At 47.4% G+C, this 25,177-nt stretch overlaps 1 protein-coding gene and 1 pseudogene across 2 annotated transcripts in view; one reads left to right on the top strand and one right to left on the bottom strand.

The window, feature by feature from the left end:
- The window catches only part of ANXA6 (annexin A6), a 55,223-nt gene extending 30,579 nt beyond the window's left edge, over nucleotides 1-24,644 (top strand). The window contains exons 15-26 of one of the 2 annotated variants that reach the window (XM_068536226.1): nucleotides 398-479; nucleotides 1,744-1,838; nucleotides 2,402-2,515; nucleotides 4,266-4,356; nucleotides 5,181-5,260; nucleotides 5,865-5,918; nucleotides 10,948-10,965; nucleotides 11,752-11,845; nucleotides 13,107-13,202; nucleotides 15,935-15,993; nucleotides 17,347-17,469; nucleotides 24,236-24,644. In XM_068536226.1, the coding sequence (XP_068392327.1) occupies nucleotides 398-479; nucleotides 1,744-1,838; nucleotides 2,402-2,515; nucleotides 4,266-4,356; nucleotides 5,181-5,260; nucleotides 5,865-5,918; nucleotides 10,948-10,965; nucleotides 11,752-11,845; nucleotides 13,107-13,202; nucleotides 15,935-15,993; nucleotides 17,347-17,469; nucleotides 24,236-24,295 (966 nt within the window). In that variant the 3' untranslated portion in view covers nucleotides 24,296-24,644. The remainder of the gene's footprint in view (nucleotides 1-397; nucleotides 480-1,743; nucleotides 1,839-2,401; nucleotides 2,516-4,265; nucleotides 4,357-5,180; nucleotides 5,261-5,864; nucleotides 5,919-10,947; nucleotides 10,966-11,751; nucleotides 11,846-13,106; nucleotides 13,203-15,934; nucleotides 15,994-17,346; nucleotides 17,470-24,235) is intronic. The other variant, XM_068536227.1, reaches the window with a different exon arrangement.
- Nucleotides 20,522-21,717, bottom strand: LOC137759685 (N-acetyllactosaminide beta-1,3-N-acetylglucosaminyltransferase 2-like; annotated as a pseudogene).
- Nucleotides 24,645-25,177: the final 533 nt, after the last annotated feature.

Raw genomic sequence — 25,177 nt, 5'->3', positions numbered from 1 at the left:
TTTGGGCAACTCTGTTCTGGTATTTCAGAACATTTCAGCTGCCTTTTCAGGGAGAGCGTTTCTCTAAGAGGCAAGAAGACCTTGGCAACAGGGCAGGGTTCTGAGCGACTGGGTTCCAGTGCAGAGCTGGGCCAGAGCTGACTCCTGGGGCAGGAGCCCGGCCTCTCTTCCCCTGACAGCACTTGCCCTGCTCCCAGGCCTGGGTCTGTCTCTCTCCTCCCTCTCTCAGCTCTAGGGCAGGGGTCTGTCTGCTGTGCCTTCACCCCCGCCTCTTTCCCCCCAGGCTGCTTGGTTTGGGGCTCATGGGGAAAGCCTCCCCTCCCTCGCATGCTCCTCTCTTGGCCTGGCCCCCGGGGGGCCTCCAGGCACCTGCTGAGTCACTTTCTGCTTCTTGCAGGTGAAAGGAACTGTGCACCCAGCTGGTGACTTTAACCCTGACGCAGATGCCAAAGCCTTGCGGAAAGCCATGAAGGGACTTGGTAAGGGGCACGTGAAAGGGACCAGGTTGGCCTCTGGAGCAGCAGGGGTGGCAGGTGTGGCAATGGGCCTGGCAGGGGCAAGAGCTGAGGCCTCAGACTGGGGTCTGCAGGATGACGGGCACTTTATTTGCTTTGAGTCTCCACCCCCCTGGAGCCTCCAGCTCCCATGGTATAGGGAGGAGGGGAGTGAGGGGGTTTGTAAGGAACATTCCCAGAGACCAAGGTGCTCCCAGGCCCTGGTGTAGAAAAAAGTACTAGGTGATAAGGCTGGGTTTTTGCTCTGGCTTTGCTGCTGACTCACTGTGTGACTTTGGGCAAGTCCCGTAACCCACCTGGGGGTCTCAGTATCTCCATGCATAAAATAAGGGATGTGGACCCTGTAACCCAAGAGGCCAGTTCTGGCATGGGAACACCCCCTGCTGGTTACCCATATCCAGGCCTCCATTTGGCTCAGGTGAGAAGAATCACCTGTGGATGGGTGGCCTGTCCTCAGGAAGGCCAGCGGGGACAGAGCATCTGGGTTTGGCTTCCATTGCCCTTTCTCCCCCATCTGTCTAACAACACCTCCCAGGGAACCTTGGGCTAAGTCTTTTTACCTTCTGGACCTCATTTTCATTTGTCTCATGGGAATAATAATATCTACCAAGCATATCTAGGACTGTAAGATGACAGGGGTAAAAATGCTCTTGAAAGATAGAGTCCTTAAAAAATTAGTAAATAAATAAATAAAGACAGAGTCCTGTGCCAGGTCTGAGGTTGATGACATTGATCTGAGGGGCAGGAAATGGTACCCTGATGCCTTCCAGAGTCAACCTGCTGTGGTTAGAGGGACTTGGGGTTCAGCTTTCAGAGCGTTACAGAGAAAGGACGCAGGGTCCCCAAAAGGACTTAGGTTATCAGGTTGGAAGGATCCCTTAGTAACCCCTCCAGCTCTTCATGAAACAGAAGGGGAGGGGACTTGTCCAAGGGGATAGCCATTGCCAGAGCTGGGACTGGAACTCAGAAGCCCTGGCTCTCAACCTGGTGCTCTCTGCTCCCCCAGGGGTCTTTTTTTCCTCAGCTAGTGACAGAGCAGAAAGAAGTGCAGAAGGAATCCAGGGGAAGTTAGTGGCTTGGGCCCGAAGCAAGGCTCCTGCAGGGACTTGGGGGCATAAGACTGCCTAGCCTGGCCTCTACCCTGACAAAGGTGGATGGGGCCCATCACTGGGGGAGATGGGGGAACTGGGCCAAGGCCTTCCTCTGAACTGTGGCTTTGGGGACTCAGGAACTGATGAGGGCACCATCATTGACATCATCACGCACCGCAGCAACGCCCAACGGCAGCAGATCCGCCAGACCTTCAAGTCTCACTTCGGCCGGGTAAGGACCTCAGCTTGGGCCCTGGGCCCCGCATCCACGCTCCTCCTTGGAGGGAGCTCGGCCTGTCACAGCCAGCTCTGCACCTGGGTCTTCATGGCAGTGGGACCCCCTGTGGCCACGTGTTCTTGGAGTGTCTCCAGCACTGGATTTGGGCTGCCTGCACACACACCTCTCCCTCCCACTGCACCCCGGGTTCCTTGTGGTCAGCAACACGTGCGTGACTGGCTCCACTTAGAGCTTCGATCAGGGATATGAGTTGTGTTAGTGGCATCTAGTTTTGGCTGACCGGTTTCCGCAGGATGGAAATGGCACTGCCCCCTTTCCTTCCCCGTCTCCTGCCTCCAAGGAGAACAAGCGGGTCTTCCTCCAGCTTGGTTTTTTTTCCCCCACCCTCTTTGGGTTCCTCAAAACAGTGAACCCAATATCAGCCAAGACAGACACAGGCTCCCACGATCCCTGCATCCACGTGGAGCCCCGTCTCCTCCTTCCATGTCTCCTCCCTGTCCCAAGTCACATGTGGGCAAGTGCTGTTGTTGCCATGACCTTGGCTCTGCCCTCTGCAGGACTTGATGGCTGACCTGAAGTCTGAGCTCTCTGGAGACCTGGCGAGGCTGATTCTGGGGCTCATGATGCCACCGGCCCATTATGATGCCAAGCAGTTGAAGAAAGCCATGGAGGTAAGGTGTGGGCACCACGGGAGTGGGATCCAGTCTATGTGGGTGCTGGGGGGGACACAGGCACTCTTCCCAAGCCCAGGTGTGTTGGGTGTAACTCCTTGGTAGAGCCCCTCTCACGCCTCTCCTGGGCTCAGTGTCTTAGCTCAGTTCCCTGTCTCATCAACCCACAAGGCAAGGCTTCTCTTTTGTCCCCATTTTACAGATGAGGAAGCTGAGGCTCAGAGCTTAAGTTACTCGGTTAAAGTCATAGCACTAGGAAGTAGCAGAGCTGGAATTCGGATCAAGTCTGTCTGATTCGAGTGCCTGACTTGACAACCACATGAAACCACTAGAGTTTTCGGCTCCTTAAGGATTAAGAGGAGAACAGACATTCCCTGGGCAAAGCAAATTGAGATTATTGTCCTTTTAAAATTTCTGGACAAAAAAAATGAATGACTTAAAAACATGGAATTAGGAGAAGGATGGGGCTAGACCATGGATCTCAGAACACTCTGAGGATAAGGCTGTCCTCATCACACACCAGCTTTTAATAAAGAGACTGTTGAAGCTCTCCTTCAGGTCAGAGAACCCAGGGACCGGTTGACCACTGGGCAGTAACCTCCCAGGACAGAGACACGTCTTACTTTTTTTTTTTTTTTTTTTTTTTTAAAGTACCTGGCCAGAGCTAACATTTGATGATTCCATAGTTTTCTGGGAGGACAGTGTTTTGTTTTGTTTTTTAAATTTTATTTATTTATTTATTTATTTATTTATTTATGGCTGTGTTGGGTCTTCGTTTCTGTGCGAGGGCTTTCTCTAGTTGCGGCAAGCGGGGGCCACTCTTCATCGCGGTGCGCGGGCCTCTCACTGTGGCAGCCTCTCGTGTTGCGGAGCACAGACTCCAGATGCGCAGGCTCAGTAGTTGTGGCTCACGGGCTTAGTTGCTCCGCGGCATGTGGGATCTTCCCAGACCAGGGCTCGAACCCGTGTCCCCTGCACTGGCAGGCAGATTCTCAACCACTGCGCCACCAGGGAAGCCCACGTCTTACCTTTTTTTATAGCCATTGCCCCAGCAGCTTGCACAGTGACTGGCACATAATGGCTGCTTAACAGATATTTGAATCCATCAGTCAACCAGTCTTGTCTGCCTCCTTCCCGCCCCCAAAGTGGGGACCTGAGAATAATGGGTTCCCCAGCTGCCTCAGTCCGTGTATCATCCATCAAATCCAAATGTAAACAAATGTAGCTTGTTGTTTTCCTTAAAGCACGGAACTTTTTTTTTCTTCTGACAAATATGTGTTCACCATGAAAGCTTGGGAAAACATACACAGAGCAAAAAAGAAGAAAATAAAAATCATCTGTGATCCCTCACCCACCCGGAGACCACAATCACTGTTACGCTGTGATGCATGTCCTCTGTCCTTTTTATGTACTTAGATATAAATATTTGTATTCAGATATATATGCATATAAGTATTTTTATACACACACACATACCCATATCCTGTATATTCTTTTTAAAATTTTTGGTCCAAAGCACTTCTCATGGGAGGTTCTGGAAATCTTTACAAGCTAGTGTGGTCCCTTGATTGTGCCAAGGTCTGGTCTGGGGGCCACATCTGAGGGTAAAAAGAAAACTAGGGAAGGCTTGGTCTGAGCGTTGACGTCCTGCGTGGTTTCTTGCAGCAGGGGTCTCTTTGACCTGGGCCCCTCGGGCCTCTGCACGGGGGTCAGGGCTGTGGTTCAGATCCTCTTTGCCTTGACCTTCTAGGGAGCCGGCACAGACGAAAAGGCTCTCATCGAAATCCTGGCCACTCGGACCAACGCCGAAATCCGGGCCATCAATGAGGCCTATAAGGAGGGTGAGTGTGGGAGGCCTGGGGCCAGTGCCGCTGGGAGGTGGCGGGGGGGGGAAGAGCAGGTCCCCCAGCTCCTGGCCTCACCCTACAACCCTGCCCCATCTCCCTCCTCTCAGGCCACGAGGCTTTGATAAGCCCGTTGGGTGTGCCCAGCCCTGTGTCTGGGAAAAGGGTGCCCCATACGGAGTCCCAGCAGGACAGAGGCCTGGAGGTAGAAGAGGGTTTGACTGGGAGTGGGAGAGGGAGCACCCAGGCCACTGGAGAGAGAGGGTGGCTTCATGGGCGTTTGGCCTGTGCAGTCACACAGGGCCCTGCATTCAGAAGGCCCCGTGCCTGGTTACATGCTTTGCTGTCACCGTCTTGAAATTTTTAATAAATTTTTAACAAATGATCCCATATTATCCTGAAGAACCTTGCGTGTCAGTCAAAAACATTTTAAGCATTTTCTCTTCTGAGCAGCTTTAAAATGGTAGAATCTTTGAGCAGGGAAGTGACATGATCAGAGCTGTGCTTTTGGGTCCAGCAACTGCCATGCAGGAGCGAAGGTAGGAAAGAGAGTGAAGACAGAGAGGCCGTTGTATGGGAGAGGGGAGAGGCACTGAGCCCTCAGCAGGGACAGGAGCAGAGGGAGATGATGGACCGATGGGCACATCACTGTCAAAATCAACAGGAAGGTAGCTGGATGCCCCCAAGAGCCAACTACAAACTCCTTCATCTCCACCGCCCTGCCAGCACTGCTCTGACTTCAGTCTGCACTTCTAGGACCCCTTCCCCATCCCATGTCCTTCTTGGCCAGCAGGTGCCCACACCTCCTTTCTCTGTCTTAGACTATCACAAGTCCCTGGAAGATGCTCTGAGCTCAGACACGTCCGGCCATTTCAGGAGGATCCTCATCTCTCTGGCCACGGTGTGTGAATTCACGGCCCCAGGCCTGCTTGGCCCTGTGGGTCCCTGGGAGTGGGGGAAGGGTTGCTGCAGGGAAGGGCAGGGAGTTAGGAGTCCACTCCTGATGAAGAGAGGATGTCTTCCCCTGCTGCCTCCTCAGAGTCTTACCACTGAGGCAGTTACTACTTGTGCAATGCCTTCTCCATTGTTCACTTTTCAAAGCTGGCTTAGTGCCCCCTTCTCCAGGCAGCCTTCCCTGATTGCCCTCAACCTGGCTTTTTGGGCCCCCAGCTGACAGGACAAAGCCATGTGGGTGACCTTTCCCTGTGTCATCATCCAAGAGCTTCTGTTACCATCTCTTGAATTCTCACAACCCAGGCGCCAGGCCCTGATGCACAGTTATGGCAAGTTCAGTGTGTCTGAGTGAGGCATTGGGCTAAGTGCCTTCCCAATGTTTGTGTTAATGCTCATGACTGCCTACCTTATGAAGGCAGGTTTACTGTCCCCATGTTACACATGAGGGAGAGGGTTCAGAGAGGTGAGTGGCTGAGCAAAGTCCTGTGGCTACTGAGGGACAGAGAGGGTGGATGTTTGGAGGCTGAACTTTCTTACTGGTCCTGCTGCAGGGGAACCGTGAGGAGGGAGGAGAAGATCGGGACCGGGCACGGGAAGATGCCCAGGTGAGACACCCCACCCCACCCCATCCCCTGCCCAGTGACTCCAGCTGACACCTGTCCATGCCAGGCCCTGGCTGTCTGGGAGTGGGGAAGGCATCTGGCAGGACATGGCTGGTGTGACCAGCTACACTTAGACTCTTGGCCCCTGCACCTCTCCACCCTTAGAAGTGAGACTATGACAGTTTCCAGAACTTTCAGAGAGATGCTTGGGAGGGTGGTGCTGATTCTACTGACATTTCCTGTGTGAAGAGTAGAGCTCGAGCCCTAGACCCTCAGAGCTAGAAGGAACCTATGGATTGTCCAGGTCAGACCCCTCATGTTACAGTTGGAAAATGGAGGCCCTGAGAGCATGAATGACTCCTGAAAGTCACACAGCAAATCAGTGGCCCAGGTGGAACTGACCCAGAGGGCGCTGGTCTGGGAGCTTGCTGGGAAGGGGGCCTGAGTGCTAAAGGTCTCAGTTTATTATCTATAAAATGTGACCGAGTTGAAGGGAATGTCCTGGGAGACCTAGAAAGGGACTTCATCGAGGGCTGGGGTCTTTGTTTTGCTCACTGATGTATCCAAAGTGGCACATGGTTGGTACTCAATATATATCTGTTGTTGAGTGAATAGGGGGCAGGGGGTTCTATAGGGTCTCTTGGCTGCTCTGCTGCTACCCTGCTTCTAAGGCTGATGAGCTTGAGGTCTGGAGATGGCTTCTCATGGAGGCTGGACAACCCCAAATCCATTGCCCTCTGGGTCCCCATGGATGGGGAGTCCCTGTTGAGGCCATCTGTACTGTCCCCACTCACATGTGCCTTGTTCCCGGCATCCTCTGGCCCGGCCCAGGTCCAGGGGTTGGGCACAGATACCACAGCCGGTGTTTCCAGTCCCCTTCTTTTACAGTTGGTGGGTTGAAAAGAGCCCTGATAGACTGGGAGTCAGGGCACCAGCCCTGTTTTGAATTCTGCCGACAGAGGTGTGACATGTTACAGCACCATCTGAGCTGAAGAATCTGTAGCTGTAACCCGACAACTACAGAACTATCACAGTGTGTACTGAGTATGATGCTGAGGCTATTTCGTACTTTGATAGGACCCCGTTTTCCTACTGGAGGAAAAATGAAGCCCCTTACCTATCCAAGGGTACAGTTTCTAAGTGGCCATGGTGTGATTTGAAGCCAGGCCTGCCTGACTCCAAAACCTGCACTTAATACCATTTAATATCCTCCAGGACCCAGTATAGTAATTTCCCTGCAGCTTCCAAACCATGTAGCTGCTGGTGTCTAGTTTTCCTGCCCCCTGTTTGGAATACAGTTGTCAGAAGCTGCAGGGTTCCATTCAGATAAGGTATTCCAAATGTGTTATAGATATGTTTATGGGGGCTAGCCTGGGAACCCAGTCTAGGGAAGCCCCCTAGACTGGCTTGCTGAGGCCACATTTCATCCCCTCATTCAGCAGGTATTTATTAAGTACTGCTGTGAGCAGCCCCATTGTGCCGTTAAGGGTCTTTGAACCTGGCTTCCTCCTGAAAGCTCACCCCAAATCCATCCATCACCCTGAAATTCATCCTCTGGGGAATTCTGCTTGGTGCCTGGTCCACCTAGGAGGCTATGCTTCTAGTTGCTGCCAGCAGGGGGCAATGGTGGGCCTCGCTGGCAGCCACTTTTCAGGAGAGAAGCCGGGAGAGAGAACCAGGGTGGAGTCAACCAAGGGAGCCAGAGCCAGGCCCCGCCCAACTCAGCTGCTTCTCCAGATTCACAGTTGCTAGACCCTGATCTTAGTGTGGACTCATTTCCTTATAGCTAGAAATATTTTGTTTCTCAAGTAATGCATATTCTTTTGTTGAAACTTTAGAAAATAGACAAGCAAAACCAGAAACAAAACCCCATAACCTACTACTAATAATAGCTATTGTTAATATTTTAGAATATATTATTCTAGTTGTCTTTTTATGTATTTATAAAAATGGATTCCTGATTTATAACAGTTAAAAATGAGTATTCTGTGAACACGGTAACATATCATTTTTAAAAAATCAATAGCATCATTTAATGGCTAAATACTCTTCCATTTAAGAATCTACCAAACTTCTTTTAAAAAGCCCTCTCCCTGGTAACCAACTCTCATCACATTCGTGATTTTTTTCCTTAGAATAGATTTCTAGAGGTGCATTGGGAATGCTGGAGGAAAATGTATGCAAAAATTGAAGGCATTTCCTATGCAGAGCCAAGGTCCCCCAGAAAAATAATGACATTAGTGCTTGACGGTGTGTGCTTGCTGGTTTTACACCTCCTCCTTCCCAGGCTCTCGCTCTGGGCATCGAGAACAACCTCAAGCTCTTGGAAATCTGGGTCTGTTATGATCAGGTGACATATGGCCAGTGTTTACCTGTTGCCCCACAGTATTGCAGATAGCTTGCCCTTTACTCTCAGTGTTCCAGTGTGAGCAGTAAATCATGTAAATGATCTAATTATTATAGACCCAGAGTGAAATGAAGAATTGTGGCCATTTTTAGATAATTCAATCTCCAGGTTATTTTTTAATATAACAGCTTTATTGAAATATAATTTGCATACTATCTATTGACCTATTTAAAGAATATAATTCGGTGGTTGCTAGTGTCTTCACAGACTTGTGCAACCATCACCACAATAATTTTAGAACATTTCATCACCCTAAAAAAAACCCTGTACATATTGCGGTTCCTCTTATTTCCTCCCAACCCCCCAGGCCTAGGCAACCACTAATCTACTTTCTGTCTATATAGATTTACCTATTCTGGACATTTCATATAAATGGAATCCTACAATATATGGCCTTTTGTGGCTACTTTCTTTCACTTTATTATAATATTTTCACAGTTTGTCCATATCATAGTATATATTAGTACTTTATTCCTTTCCATTGCCAAATAATATTTCATTGTATGGATATATTACTTTTTTTTTTTTTTAACCTCCATTCATCAGCTAATAGACATTTGGGTTGTTTCTACTTTTTAGCTATTATGAATAATGCTACCATAAACATTTGTGTACAAGTTTTTATGTGCACGTATGTTTTCATTTCTCTTGGGTGTATGTCTACGAGTAGAATTGCTGGGTCATGTGAGAACTCTAACTTTTGGAGATTAATTTTGGCATGAAGTGGCTCAGCTAATAAGGAAAAGCTTTTGTGTTGAATATCTGGAAAATTATTGTAGTTACCCACTGCATTTTTCATATTACAAATAGGATGGTCTTAAAGTGCTTTGAAAAAACAAATATATCTGGGGGTTCTCTCATCCGAATAAGTAAAGAATCTTTGACACTTTAGATTCCATTTTGTTTAATTTTTTAAACATTTCCCTCTTTTTAATAGCAATACTAGACTTTTTAGCATAACTTTTTTAAAAAACCTGTGGTAAAATACACGTAACACATCGTACAATTTACCATCTTAACCTTTTTGAAGTGTACACTTCATTGGCATTAAGTCCATTCACCCTGTTGTGCAGCTATCTCCACCATCCATCCACTGATCTCTTCATCTTGCAAAACTGAAACTCTGTACCCATTAAACAGCAACTACCTACTCCCCCTCCCCCCAGCCCCTGGCAACCACCACTCTGCTGTCTCCATGAAGTTAACTACTCTAGGGACCTCATATATTTGAAATCATACAGTATTTATCCTTTTGTAACTGGCTTATTTCACTTAGCATAATGTCCTCAAGGTGCAACCAGGTTGTTTTTAATATGGAAAAGTGATAATAAAAACCAGAAGCATCCCATAATCCTAGTAGCTCTGATAACTCCTATTTGACTTAAAAAAAAAAAAAAATTAACGTATTTGCATGTTGAGGAAATGTAAACATAAAATTTCAGGAAAAATAAAGCAAAATGCAAAAACTCTTCCCCCGCCCCGGTCCTTCTCCTTGAAGAAGGTAAACCACTGTCAACAGTATCTTGACTACCCCTCTAGCACAACTTCCCAGTAAATATGTAAGAGTGAGCATACATTTATCTTTTCTCATCTAGATAAAAGGAACACTTATACACAGCATGCTGTACTTTACTTTTTTGCTTAATTTAAATGGAAACTCTCTCCTTATCAGCCCTGTAGACCAGTCTCATTCTTTTTACTAGCTGCGTGGATTTCCATTACTAAATGAACCATTGCCTGTTTAACAAGTGATCTAGTAATGGTTTCCAGTTTTTCCCTATTACAGTGAACAATATCTCCAAAGACTTTTGCTGGTTTATTTGTAAGAGAAATTCCTAGCAACGTATAGTTGCTTGATCAAGCGGTGTGTGCATTTTGAGTTTTGATAGACATTAAAAATTTATTTAATGAAAAGGTTTCTAAAGCCTAAGGCTATTGAGATGTTTATAAAGAGGATGATTTCAGTCTGCCCAATAGAATAAAGTAGTTGGCAGAGTTTCGGAAAAAAAAGAAAAGGCAAAACTCAGTCTGGGGTACACAGGACTGGCTATATTCTGTTCCCAGGCCCTGCGAGTCACAGCTATTTGCCTAACAAAATAGTGTCCTAACCTCAGAATTTTGTGTTCAGCATAACGTGATGATGAAAATTCACCCTTGTAAGATGACTTGAACAGCTGGCATCTTCCCACCTGATCGGCTGCACGTCCCCTCCAGGCCTCAGCTTTCCTGTCTCCTGTCTGTAACATGAGGGGGTAAATGACAGGTATCCTGAGGACCCTTCAACTCCAAATGTGGTAAAAGGTGTAGGAAACAGGGCACGTCGAACGTCGAACGTCTCGGTGGCTCTGAGGAGTCGCCCTAGGTTGCCAGGCGTGAGGGGTAGAGTGTCCTGTCCTGTGCCCTCCTGTTGCCCCTCCAGTAAACACTTTCATCGTGAATTCCCAGACCTGTCCTCATTTTGAGCTCCAGCCCAAAGGTCAAGGGAAGGTGTCTCCTCCCAGCCCCTTCCCCGCCCCCCACTGTGGGACCTCTGCCACCCCGAGCCAGGCTCCCTCCCCTGCACCCCAGGACCCCCTCTGACTCTTGCCTTCCCCTCTCTCTCTCCTGTCTCCTCCTTGCTCTCAGGTGGCTGCTGAGATCTTGGTGAGTGCCCTATCCTTCACGTGGATTTTAACGGTCTGAGTCTGGCTGTGCCTCTGGGCGGAGCTGAGGGGCAGAGTCAGGCAGTGATCTGGGGGCGTGCCCCCCAGGTTCTCTCTCTCCCCTTCAGTGCCTCCAAAGAACCCCGGTGGGTGACATATGGGCCGGGCAAGTGTTTCCCAAAACTTCACCACTCACCGTCCGCCTGATTTGTGCCACATACCACCAGATGTGAATAGTTTTCTTTAAATGGACTCTTTTCATTTTAACCCAAAATGAGTTATTTTAAAGGAAATTTCATATCGATGTAAATAGAACTGATAGCTGGCTAGAAGATCACTGTGGAAGCCTACATATGCAGTGTGTAAAACTATGTTTGCCTGTTTACCCCACCTGGGGAAACACTGGCTAGGCCACTTTTCCTTGCACACATGCACAGACGCACTTCCCCAGAGGGGCTTTCAGAGGGGTTTAAAGATAGAAGGAGAACTCTGAGTCTCCATGCCTAGTGCCTGTTTGCCCCTCCCCTGGGCCCAGTCCCGTGACCCTGAGGCCAGGGTGGAAGTGCTCTGTGCTCAGCTTCTCTGGGTGAGCCCACGGGGTCTCTGGGAACTGAAGCGGGGATGTGGAGTCCGAGGAAGAAGGAAGGGGCCAACGTCAGCCTCCTTGGGTGGCTGAGTTAGCCCAGCTTCTAACTGCCCTCGGCCCAGGCAGACATGAAAGTGAATAACAAACAAGGCTTTCTCGTGTCTTCCCTCTCACATTCTCGCCCCGACCTGGGCTCTGCAGGAAATAGCAGACACGACCAGTGGAGACAGATCTTCCCTGGAGACACGTTTCATGACGATCCTCTGCACGCGTAGCTATCAGCACCTCCGGAGAGGTGAGGCCTGACCCCCTCCCCTTCCCAAGTCAGCCGGAAGATCCCCTAGTCTTGACAATAGGAGCCAGGTGCCCACCCACCCACTCCTTACCCTAGCAAGGGAGTATGGTGGCCGATGGGGACCAGGAGCCAGGTCAAGTCCTGGCTCTGCTGCTAACGGCATCATTCAGCCTCGGGCCAACTCTCTTCACCTCCTTTGGGAAGCACGTGGGATGCCTGGGATAAGAGATGGCAGGTGGCTTTTCCCTCCAAGGCCAACTCCAGTGGATTGGTAGTGGCTGCCTAGAATGCTGTGTTGAGAAGGATTCGAAGGTTCTGTGTCATGATTCTTTGGTGACGTCTGCCAAGAGCAAGGCAGTGAGGGGTGATAATGACACAAGGACCATGTACACACACAGGCTGCCACGTGCACAGGGCACACCTATATGTGGTGGCCCTGACATTAGGTGATGATGAAGTGCCCTTACCACTAAGACATGGACATCTTGATGTGCATAAGCCTGGCACTTGCCAGTAAAAGTGCTTTAGCACGGTGACTAAAAGAACGGACTTGGGAGCTGGAATGCCTTCATTCAGATCTCCCACTTATCAGCTCTGTGACCCTGGGCAAGTTACTGAATATCAGTGCCTTAATTCCCTTAGCTATAAATTTAGGATTTTAATTCTACCTCACATGACTGTTGTGAGGGTACAAAAAATAAATACACAAAAAGCACTTAGCACCTGGTAACTTCCTTGGTGTTATCATTGTGATTACTTACATTAGTCTCTATCCCGACTTCCCTGGTGGTCCAGTGGTAAAGACTCCACGCTTCCACTGCAAGGGACATGGGTTCGATCCCTGGTCGGGGAACTGAGATCCCGCGTGCCTCAGCACAGCAAACAAGCAAACAAACAAACAAACAAAAACGCTATCCAGGAGGAAGGGGAGGCCCAGAAAGGGGGAGGGGTTCACCCCAGGTCACTTGGTAAGCTTGTGGCAGAGCTGTGAATAGGACACATGCTCCTTCTACTACCCATGCCTGGGTTCCTGGAACTTGTCCAAAGCTCTGGGGCAGTGTCTGACTTGATAGAGATTTGACTCTGAGCTCAAGGCAGCCCTGAGGTCAGAACATCCCTTCCACAACAGTCCTGACCAATGCATTTAGGTCTGGGCTGCAGCCATACCTGCTGCTGCTGGGTGGGTTGGGGAGGGGTGATCTTCCCCCCTTCCTCTGAGTCAAAGCTCACCTCCCACCTCTGGGGCTTCTCTTGGGGCCAGTCTTCCAGGAGTTCATCAAGATGACCAACTATGACGTGGAACACACCATCAAGAAGGAGATGTCCGGGGATGTCAGAGATGTGTTTGTGGCCATTGGTAACTGGTGGGGACCAAGGGAAAGGGCTGGGGGGCACAGGGAACATGGCCCGATTCACTGGATGAGTGTGGCCTGTATAGTTTCCTAAGCTACTAGTACTGGAAAATAAGCACTGCCACTTCTTGGGCTCTGCCTATGTGTGATTGGCAGGATAACACAAGAACTTGTTCTGGGTTGCAGGGCAGGATGAGGAAACAGTGCTCTCTGGGGAAGTGGCTGGGAGGGTGATGGCCAGGCTGGGTAGGGGGTGCAGTGTCCTGCAGGACTTGGGTGTGTACAAACACACACACACACACACACACACCTACCTTTCCCTCCTCCCAGCACCTGGATCTCTTTGGTTACTCTCTTACTGTGTAATTTGAGTTCTTGCCTTTGAAAAAGTCTTTCCCCTTTTGGATCTCAATTTCTCCGTGTGTATAAACGGATGAGTAGATACGAGCAAAGGTCAAACTTGTTTTTATTAGTATTAGTGATTAGCAGTATCTTATTTATGACTACAAAATGCATTGTATTGATGCACATTTTTTCTTCATCTTACCTGGAGGTGTCGGTGAAAGGTTTTCACATAATTGCCATCAATTACAGGATGCATCTTGATTTCAGGGACTTCAAATTCGAGGAAAAGGTGTTTTAGAACAGATGGAGCAGAGGTGTTATTGTTGTGATGTTATTATTTAACTTTCAGTGGGTCTTTACCACCTGGGAACAATACCTAGGAGGCAGAATAGCATAGTGAATCCGGGTAGAGTCCCAGCCGTGCCACTTACTATCTGTACAGTTACATCCATTGGCAAGTCACAGAAACCCTGTGCCTCAGTTTTCCTCTTCTGTAAAGTGGATGTGATAATAGTACACAGATTTAAATGAGTTAATTATACAACACTTAAAAACATTGCCCCCTGGCACATAGAATGCACTGGATGAATGTTAGCTTCTATTATTATTTCCTGCCAGGCACTGTGTGAAGCCAGTTGCACACAGCTTTGGTTGAATCCTTATGAGGTGCTTTTATCTGCTTATTTTACGAAGTGAGACACTGAGGTTCAGAAAGGTTACATATCAGTAGTGGAGGCAGCACTCACACCAGAGGCCGCCCGAGCCCAAAGCTCACGCTCGTATTAATCACCAGAGTGGTTGGTCTATGGAGACACGTCTAGACCTCGCTTTGCTCGTGTTTCTCCCTCTGTCCTCTCTCCTCCCGCCTAGACCTTGTGTATGTGCGTGTGCACAAGTGTGCATACCGACACACCACTCCACCTCATTCCATCCCACGGCAGGCCCCGGAGTCCTCTGAGACAGATGGCGGGCTTCAGGTTCTGGGGAAGGTTTTCGGGGTCGGTTGCAGAGGATGGAAGTTTCTGCCCAGTCTGCTCCTTAACCACACTGACTGAGCCCCAAGCTCCGAGTCAGAGTCAGGGCAGGCTCCTTGGGGATGGTGAGGGGACTGGGGATGTGGACTCGGGAGGTAAAGTAGTGGAAGGCAGACAGCAAACTTCTCCTTACCAGGAGGACAGAGGCACAAAGGAATTCACAGAATGTTCAGAGAATGGGGAACAGAGGCAATGAGAGAGCAGAGGCAGGCAGGAGCTTTGATTTTCAGGCCAAGGAGCTTAGGGTTTGTTTGGGAGGTGGCAGGGAGCTACATAAGGACCTGGGAAGGTCAGTATGGAATGTGATCTTTCCCACGGGTTCCCGAGCCTGCTGCAGGGGAGGGTACAGGCCTGTCTCCTGCGTGACTGTGCCCTTGGGATGCACAGCTTCAGCCTCTCGCCCCCTGCCTTCGTGATAGAGATACTTTTATATCCAGAGTCATTCTGGCTTTCTGGTCCTGGCGTCTGATTCCTCCTCCTTAAGCTGTCTGAGACACCCTCCCGCGCCCGTGAGCTCTGGAGCCTTGGAATCCAGCAGCTGCTGAGGGCTAGAGACCCCCAGGCCTTGCGAAAGTGTGGGAGGTTGTTAGGCAGGCAGTATCTGGGGTAGGGGTGGGTGGGCAGCAGGGGCTGCCAATGGGGCAAGAGTGGGCAACACTCAGCCCTAGGGATTGGCACCGAGCCCTAAATTATACTGACAGACATTCTTTGGCACAGTATTTCTCCCAATCAGTAGTTCTCAAACATTAGGCAGCACCAGAATGGAGTGACCAACCATCTGGGTTTGTGCTAAAATCAGGAATGTCCCAGGAAAAGTGGGATGGGTTGGTCACCCACCTTCCGAGTTGCAGATTCAGCACATCTCGGATGGGTATGAGAATGTGCATTTCTACCAAGCTCCCAGATGATGTTGATGCCTTCCAGGCACTATACTTTGAGAACTTCTGCTTGAAATATTCCTTGAATCTGGTGGGTCTCTAGGGTGGAGCCCAAAACCTGAGTTTTAAACAAGTTCTTCTTTGATTCTGATGCCCTTAGAAGTTTGAGGCCCTGTACCTTGGGTTCACGAGTGGTTTCTTCCCTTTGAGTCCTCTACTAGCCTTAGTTAGCTGCAAGCACCTTAGCAGGAAGCGAGTTGCAACCCAGTGAGAGCCAGGTCTAGGGATGAGACAGAGGAGGCGGCGTCAGGACGAGGGAGTGAAAGTGTCAGGCCCTGGATATGACCCTGGCGTTGGCAACGATTCTGGGCCCAGGTTGCAGATAGAGGAGATGCTACTTCTCTAGCAGCAGTAGCGGCACATGGTCTGGGCACATCTCCTCTGACCAGGTTCCCTGCATCTCTTTCCTCTTCCTACCAGTTCAGAGTGTCAAGAACAAGCCTCTCTTCTTTGCCGACAAACTTTACAAATCTATGAAGGTAAGGAAACTTAACTTGTCTGTTCCTTTCCCTTCGAGCACTTCTGCCCCCACAAACACAGATGTGCGCCATCCCCTGGATCAGGAATTGTGTTTGTTTCCACCCATTTGATACGTATCAGCATCTGCCTCATGCCTGGTTCTGGGAGAGTAGTTCTCAACCAGGGTTTACGTTGCTCCCCCGGGAAACATGTGACAATGTTCAGACTCATTTTGGTTGTCACAACTTGGGGAGTGTTGCTTTTTGCATCTGGTGGGTAGAAAGCAAGGTTGCTGCTAAACATCCTACAATGTACAGGACAGATCCCCCGCAACAGAGAATGATCTGGTCCCAGGCGCCAAGGTTGAGAAACTTATCCTGGGGACTCAGGGCTGAAAAGGACAGTCTCTGCCCCTTGGAGCTCACATTCGAGCAGATGACACAGTGTCTCCTATGACCAACGATCACGAAAGGAAGCAAGTGCTCAGCTCTGGGACTAGCGCTGGCTTCCTGAAAACCCAAGCCAGTCTGGCCACCCTCTCAGCCCAGCAAGTAGAGTGTCAGCTGCTGACAGAGCCTGGGCAGGCAGTTTGGTGGGAGCGAGCCTGAGAGCCCTGTCAGCCTGCTGTCCACAAACATGACAGCCGTCTCTTGAGCCCCCGCCATGTGCTGGCTCTGATTCCTCAGCTGGTGTTCAGAGCTCCTTGGGGAGCAGAGGTGGGCCTTGGCTGCCCATATATTTTGTGTCCTGTGTCTGCTCCTTGGGCCCTGTATTAGTTTCCCAGGGCTGCTGTCCCAAATTAAGTGACAACAGAAATGTATTCTTTCACGATTCTAGAGGCCAGAAGTCCAAAATGAAGGTGTTGGCAGGACTGGTTCCATTTGGAGGCCCTGAGGGAGAAACTCTCCCATGCCTTTCTCCTAGCTTCGGGTGGGCGTCTGGAATCCTGGTGTTTCCTGGCTTAAGCATGAGTCCCTCCAGTCTCTGCCTTTATCTGTGTGTATGTCCATGTGTCCTCTTCCTGTAAGGACACCAGTCATTGGGTCTAGGGCTCACCCAAATGCAGTAAAACCTCAACTAATTATGTGTGCTAAGACCCTATATCCATATTCGATCACCTTGTAAGGTTCTAGGTGGACATGAATTTGGGGGGCACACTATTCAACTCATACAGACTGTTCTTGCCTCTGTCTGGCCAGTCCTGGCACAGGGGAGTTTGAGTCAGGACTGCTTGTGGAAGACAGAGGCAGGATGTCCCATCCTGGTTTTGGGGGAAAAGGGAGAGAGGCAGAGGGACACCCATGAGTTCCTGCCTGACCTAACCCCGTTTCTTCTCCTGCCCTGTGTTTCTCCCTGTTGCCTGGCTCCACCAGGGTGCTGGCACAGAGGAGAAGACCCTCACCAGGATCATGGTCTCCCGGAGTGAGATCGACCTGCTCAACATCCGGCAGGAGTTCATTGAGAAATACGACAAGTCTCTCCACCAAGCCATTGAGGTGAGGGGCGGGGTGAGAGGTCAGTGGGGGAGCGGTGAGTGTCAGGTGCTTGAACATAGATTAGAAGTCCTTTTTATTCCCAGAATGTTACCTCTTAGAACAGCCAAGACGTTGCTAAATGAGAGTAGACCTGCCTCACTGTTTATACCAAAATAGATTTCAGATGGATGGATCAAAGGCTTATAAAGATTTCCAAATAAAACAAGAGGCTTTTTTTTTTTTTTGGCTTTTTAAAAGCAATTTTATTGGAGTGTAATTTAAATATCATAAATTTTATGATATTTACTCGTTTAAGGGCATCAGTAATTTTTAGTAAAGTTAATGAGTTGTACAGCCTTCACCACAATCCAGTGTTAGAACATTTTCATCACCCCACTGGTGTCCCTTGTACCTGTTTACCTATTTCCACCCCCAGCCCTAGGCAGCCTACAAGTGACTTTCTGTCTCTATAGATTTGCCTTTTCTGATTATCTCATGTGAGTGGTATCATGTAATATGTGATTTTTTGTATCTGACTTTTTTCATTTATGAAGCCCATTGCTTTGATTTTGGGGACTGACCAAAATCTTAAAGTTTGATGCTATACTTGGTTGACAAGACCATGAGGAAGCTCACAGGCAGTCTCATAGAGACTTGGTGTAAATGTAACTTGGTAGCACGTCTTTATTATTTTTTTCTTCCAGTTTTATTGAGATATAATTGACATATAGCATAAATAAGTTTAAGGTGTACAGCATGATGATTTGACGTAGATACATCATGAAGTGCTTATCACAATAACTTTAGTGAACATCCATCATCTTATATAGATGCAAAATTAAAGAAATAGTAAATTTTTTTGTGTGTGTGATGAGAACTCTTAGGGTTTACTCTCTTAACTTTTATATATAACATACAGCAGTGTTAATTATATTTATCATGTTGTACATTACATTCCTAATACTTATTTGTCTTATAGTTTGTACCTTTTGACCGCCTTCATCCAGTTGCCCCTCCCCCATCCCCTTACCTCTGGTAAACACAAATCTGATCTCTGTTTCTATGAGTTTGTTTGTATGTTTGTTTGTTTTTGAAGTATAATTGACCTACAACACTAGGTTAGTTCCTGTTATACAACATAGTGATTTTTTTCTATGCATTTCAAAACGATCACCATGATAAGTCTTGTTACAACGTGTCACCATACAAAGATATTAGTTATTGACTATACTTCCCACGCTGTACATTTCATACCCATGACGCATTTATTTTGCAACTGGAAGTTTGTGCCTCTAATCTCCCTCACCTTTTTCTTTCCTCCCTCTACCAGCTCTCCTCTGGCAACCACCTATTTGCTCTCTGTATCTATGACTCTTGTTTCTTTTTTTGTTATGTTTGTTCATTTACTTTGTTTGTTAGATTCCGAGTATATGTGAAACCATACAGTATTTCTCTTTCTCTTTCTTACTTATTTCACTTAGCATATGTTCTAAGTGAACATATGGCAAAGATTTCATTTTTTTTAAGGCTGAGTAATATTCCATTGTATGTATATACCACATCTTCTTTATCCATTCATCAATTGACGGGCACTTGGGTTGCTTCCATATCTTAGCTTTGTACATAACGCTGCTATGAACATAGGAATGCGTATATCTTTTCTAATTAATATTTTTGTTTTCTTTGGATAAATACCCAGGATTGAAATTGCTGAGTCATATGGTAGTTCTATTTTTAATTTTTTTTTCACATGACAATTAAAAATATGGTGACTTTATTTCTATCTTCTTACAGTCCCCAGTATCACATCTGGTAAGAATCTTCATATCTATAACACAAAAATAGCTCAAGAAAGCATGTTACAAGACAGTATATATAAGCAACAGTTGGGCAGAATTCTAGTTCATATTCCCCCCCCAAAAAAATTTTTTTTAATTCAAATATAGCAGTTAACTTTATCTAACATATGTTATACTTACTACTTAAAATACCATGCTCTAGTTAAATAATTCATCAACAACACTGTATACAAATAAAATATTACACAAAATATATTTAAGAAAATGTTTTGGTATTTGATCTGAACAATAAAGAAAAACACAGGCACTTCTGCACTGAGACAGGAAAGCAGTCACTACTCAGGATAATAATTTTGTATAAGCAACACGTAACCATATGGCAAGAATAGAATTCTGCAGTTTTAAACTGACAAACCACTGATAAAAAGGTCTGCCACTTAAATCTTTTCACTTAAAGTTCAAAAGTTACATATGCTTTCCTGGTTCACAATGAAAAATCATAAACACAATATGGTTGCCAGGGTCAATTCAATCTTCAGTTTGAAGATTATGGAATCATACTCATTATTTTCAAATACTAAAAAAGAGAGAACTATCACAACACCACACAGCAAACCAAATACAAGATAGTTAAGCTTTCTCCTTATTATGACCATAAGACCATAACAAGATAAACTGGATGCATGTCACACAGTGATTCCCATTTTGCAAAATTGATTGATTAGATTAACACAAGGAAATGTTGTGGCGGCAGGAAATTTTGAAAGAAGTCAATTTTTCTAGACAATTTAAAAAATTCATCCAAATTTCATGAAAATGTTATTCCATTTCACAAAAAGCATTGAGTCATATATAACAATGTCTTTGTAGCCAATAGGTTTATGAATACATAAATCGCAGATAGTTCACTCATTATAATGGGAAATAGGGTTATCATCATACGAGAGCAAAACAAAAATAAAACAAAAATAACACGATCAAATTCCAGAAACATGATTTCAGATGACAAGGGGGACAAGTTAGAAAACAATGACCACTAGCCAGCAGGAAGGGTCAGAACCATTCGTCCTGTCATATCCTACATAAAAATTAGGATCTTCTGCTTTCCCTCTTCAGAAAGCACTACACTGAAAGGTTTAGAGACCCTCATATGGATACTACTCATAAAGGCAATTTTGATGGTTTTACATAGAAATTACCTCTAATGTGAGAGAACATAACCTGGGAACTATTCGAGATTCATCTTTCTATGCAAAGTTTAGTTTGTACATAATTTAGCAATTTAAATAAGCATTTTGCAACCGAGACCAAATATCAATCATCTCTTGAGGTTTTCTACTATGTACCAACATCAAACCTACATAGGAACAAATGTTATTCCTGTTTTTCTCTTCTATATCAAATGTCCTGAAGCCTTTGTGTTTCTCTGGAACGAGGCCAAGTTTCTGAAGGCACATTCCAGTATAAACGTCATCGATGGGGTAGAGAAGGACCTGGTCAGTTACATTTTATAGCCTCAGGGCCAGGTGTCCGGAGTACAGGAATCCACCTCCCCCTGCATAAGGGGGGTAGACGCCAGTGTAAAGAACTTCCGGGACATAGTACTTCAGTTTCTTATCCTGACGAGGTCCAGCATTGGGAATCACATCAACCATAAACAAATCTTTGGCTTTGTTCTTGGAAAAGCTATTCGAGTGATTCAGGATGTGACGACGGGTGTTCACAAAAATATCATCATCACCCTTGAACACGAACTCAGCATTTGGGCAGGAAGTGCTCACCCACCTGAGAAAGAGTACTTCTTTCAGAGATAAATTGAAGAAGGTATCTCTGTAATTCCACATAAGAATGTCTTGGTGCTTCTCACTCTCAATTTCAGCATATCTGAAAGGTCAGGATGGTTGTCCTCTGCAGGGGTCTGGCCCAATAAGAAGACTCGCACCACTGTGTGGTTCCCCACATTGGTTTCTTTGCCCCAAGATTCCCAAATCGCTTGCCTTCTATCGAAATGTGAAGTAAGGGACTTAATCGCCAGCAATAAGAAGGGCTTCTTTGCACACTTATCTGGTTGATCTATAAGCAGTGAATTATTTCAACATCTCAAATACAACAGAAAGTCTTTAAATCTGTCTGGCGAACTGTCGAAACCTGAAACTACTGATGTGACCCTCAGGTCAGGTTCACCATAATTCAGATGGCTTACGTTGGAAAATCCGTACGCCTCCCCTGTCTGGTTGGCTAACATGTTCAAAATGGGATTGTACCTCCTGTTCAGCTTTTCTTGTTCCCTGTTCCAATATGCCTTGGGAGGGTCAGATATCTTCCAGAACTTTTCTTTAGGTATTATTACTTCCCCTTTTCCATTTTTTTCTTGGCTACTGCTTTTGGAGACTGCCACAATCAAATAAATGAAGACGTTTACCATCATCAGGATTCCCAACAACTTTATTCTTCGACTTGCAACACTCATTTCTCGTATCTTGTCCGGGAACAGTTCTTGCTCAGCGGGGCCGGGGGCGGGTGATCACAGCTGCTTGCGCGTCCAGGCAGCTCCGCGGGGCTCAGCCCAGCGACCGCCTCCGCTGCTCTCGCTCCAGCTCCATACGTTGCACCCGCGATGGGCAGCTGGGTGGTGTCTGAGGCGGGACTGCTTGGCCTCGGCTTGGCCCCGGCTCAGCTCACCTCCGGCGTTTGTTCTATTTTTAATTTTTTGAGGAATTTCCATCCTGTTCTCCATAGTGGCTGCACCAATTTACATTCCCACCAAGAGTGCACGAGGGTTCTCTTTTCTCCACATCCTCACCACTTGTTATTTGTTGTCTTTTTTTTTTTTTTTTTTTTAAACATCTTTATTGAAGTATAATTGCCTTACAATGGTGTGTTAGCTTCTGCTTTATAACAAAGTGAATCAGTTATACATATACAATATGTTCCCATTTCTCTTCCCTCTTGCATCTCCCTCCCTCCCACCCTCCCCATCCCACCCCTCTAGGTGGTCACAGAGCACCGAGCTGATCTCCCTGTGCTACGCGGCTGCTTCCCACTAGTTATCTATTTTACATTTGGTAGTGTATATATGTCCATGACACTCTCTCACCCTGTCCCATCTCACCCCACCCCCTCCCCATATCCTCAAGTCCATTCTCTAGTAGGTCTGTGTCTTTTCTGACAGGTATGAGGTGATGTCTCCTTGTGATGTAAATTGGTAGCACATCTTTAAAGGGTCGTTTGGCAGTTTAAAATTTTTAAATGCATATACTTTGGACTTGGTAATTCTACTTGTAGGAGTTTATCCTATGGACATAGCCACATGTGTTCTCAAAGACACGTACGGGAATAGTTATGCCAGCATTCTTTTATAGTAGCAAAAGATTGGAAGCCCTTCATACAGAACTGGTTAAATAAATTACAGTGCATCCATATGATAGAGTACAGTACAGCCATGAAAAAGCATGAGGAGGCTCTGTGTGCTGATTTGGGATCTTCTCTAAGTCAAAAATTATGGCCCAGAATAGTATGAATGCTCTGCTGAAAAGGGACATTATACATATATACATATTTGTATATGCATATGGAAAAGCATTGCTAGAAAATCACACAAGTAAATACAACAGTGGCTACCTCTTGATTTAGGAAATTAGGGGTTGGGGTAGGAGGGAGACTTTTATTGTATAATCCTTTGATTTGAATTGTTTACAACAATGATTTTTTTTTTTTTTAAAGAGGAAAGTTCCTCTTTTTTTTATATATAACTTTATTTATTTATTTACTTTTGGCTCTGTTGGGTCTTCGTTGCTGCCCTTGGGCTTTCTCTAGTTGTGGCAAACAGGGGCCACTCTTCGTTGTGGTGTGGTGGCTTCTCTTGTTGTGGAGCACAGGCTCCATGCACACAAGCTTCAGTAGTTGTGGTACGTGGGCTCGGTAGTTGTGGCACGTGGGCTCAGTAGTTGTGGCTCGCGGGCTCTAGAGTGCAGGCTCAGTCATTGTGGCCACGGGCTTAGTTGCTCCGTGGCATGCGGGATCTTCCCGGACCAGGGCTCGAACCCGTGTCCCATGCATTGGCAGGCGGATTCTTAACCACTGCGCCACCAGGGAAGTCCTGATGTATTATTTTTAATCATATATCAAAAATTACAAAAACAAAAAATATGATAAAAATGACAGGAGCCCTCTAAAAAGAGGGGGAAAGTCTGCTCCCTCCCCCCCATAGCCCTGTCGTATGCCAGACAATACAACATAAATCCAATGATGGTCAGATAAATTCTTGCAAGGGCCTGTTACCCAGTAAGTGCTCGATAATGTTTGTTCAAATAAGGAATCCCGTAACACAGGGGTCCCCAATCCTGGGCCGCAGATCGGTACCGTTCCACGGGCTCTTAGGAACTGGGCCGCACAGCAGGAGGTGAGTGGCGGGTGAGCAAGTGAAGCTTCACCTGTCGCTCCCCATCGCTCGCATTCCCGCTGAACCATCCCCCACCCCTCACCCCCAACCATGGTTCGTGGGAAAATTGTCTTCCACGAAACCGGTCCCCGGTGCCAAAAAGTTTGGGGACCGCTGCCATAACACTTGTGTTAATGGCCGTGGGGGGAGGGTTAGCAGGGTGCAAGGCAGCCATGGGAGGAGACAACATAGAGGCAGGAACGCTTCACAGAGGAGGGGGCATCTGATGGCAGACAGGATTTGGGGGCAGTGTGGAGGGCGTGCTAGGTGGAGCAATGGTAGGTATATAGGTAGTAAGATGACCAAGATGCTCCCGGAAGGAAGGGGGGAGGTGAAGCCACAGAGCTTCATGAGGGTCAGACCCCACAAGGCCTTGAAGCCAGGCCTAGAGCTTGGACATTTTCCTGAGGATGATGGGGAGCCACGGAAGGGACATGGTCACATTTACGTACTAGGGAGACATCCAGGCTGCCAGCAGCTGGGAGGAGGGGGCCTTGAGGTCATCAGGATTGTTTCACTCACTCTGCTCTCCCTCTATCCCTGCCAGGGCGACACCTCCGGTCACTTCCTGAAGGCCTTGTTGGCTGTCTGTGGAGGCGAGGACTAGGACCGCCGGCGCTGGCGGGCACCTCTGCTAAGAAGTGGTTATCCCCCGCCACGACCCAGCCTGATGCTCCAGCTTCCGAGACTAAAGAAGGGACAGGGGTGGGGGGAGGGGCCGGGGTGGGCTCTTGTCTTCAACTGGGGTTTAGGAAAAGCTCCCACTCCCACTAGCCAGTAAGGGCACGGCACAGTCACTCCTACTCACGTCTGAGTGGCTGAAGGACCGTAGCCGTGGATCCCGTCCACCTCCGCTCCCCATCTTCCTCCTCCTGCCTTCACAGCCTCCGTCCCTTGTCACAGTCCCTGCCCGGGTTTGGGCTTTGTCGAAGCCAAAAACATTCTGAGCCTCTGAATGTGAAGCGAGTGATGTGTGTGCTTTGCATGGTGGGGTGTGGTGGCAGGTGCCAGTTCTGGGGGTGGGGGGGAGGAAGAAATATCTTCGGGCCAACTGACAGTCCTCCCACCGTTTCACCACCGCCTCTGTCCCGGTTATTGTGCTAGGCCACTGAACCAGGAGTCCAAATACCTGGGTTCAAATTTGTATCCGCCACACACTTGCTTTATGACCTTGCACCAGTCTCTTTCCCTCCCTGAGTCTCTATGTTCTTGGCTACAAAATGAGAGAGTTCGACAAAAAGATCTTGGCTTTGTAACATTGACATTCTAGGATGTGCCTCCAAATCATTTCCTTTCCTCTTTAAATAAAAAGAGACATACAGACACATAAATACATTTCCAAGAGGGATCTGTGGTTTTGACCTAGAACCTGCAGCCCAGATTGTTGCCATTAGAGCTGAGGTGTTAACCTGCCCAGGAGTGACTTTCTATCTTCCCATCCCTTCCTGGGAATCCCGAATGAGGGTCTGAGCTCAGGTCAGCCTGGGAA

This window comes from Eschrichtius robustus, chromosome 2, assembly GCF_028021215.1.
Source record: "Eschrichtius robustus isolate mEscRob2 chromosome 2, mEscRob2.pri, whole genome shotgun sequence".
In the NCBI taxonomy this organism is placed as follows: domain Eukaryota; kingdom Metazoa; phylum Chordata; class Mammalia; order Artiodactyla; family Eschrichtiidae; genus Eschrichtius; species Eschrichtius robustus.
This window is presented reverse-complemented; position numbering and strand designations above follow the sequence as displayed.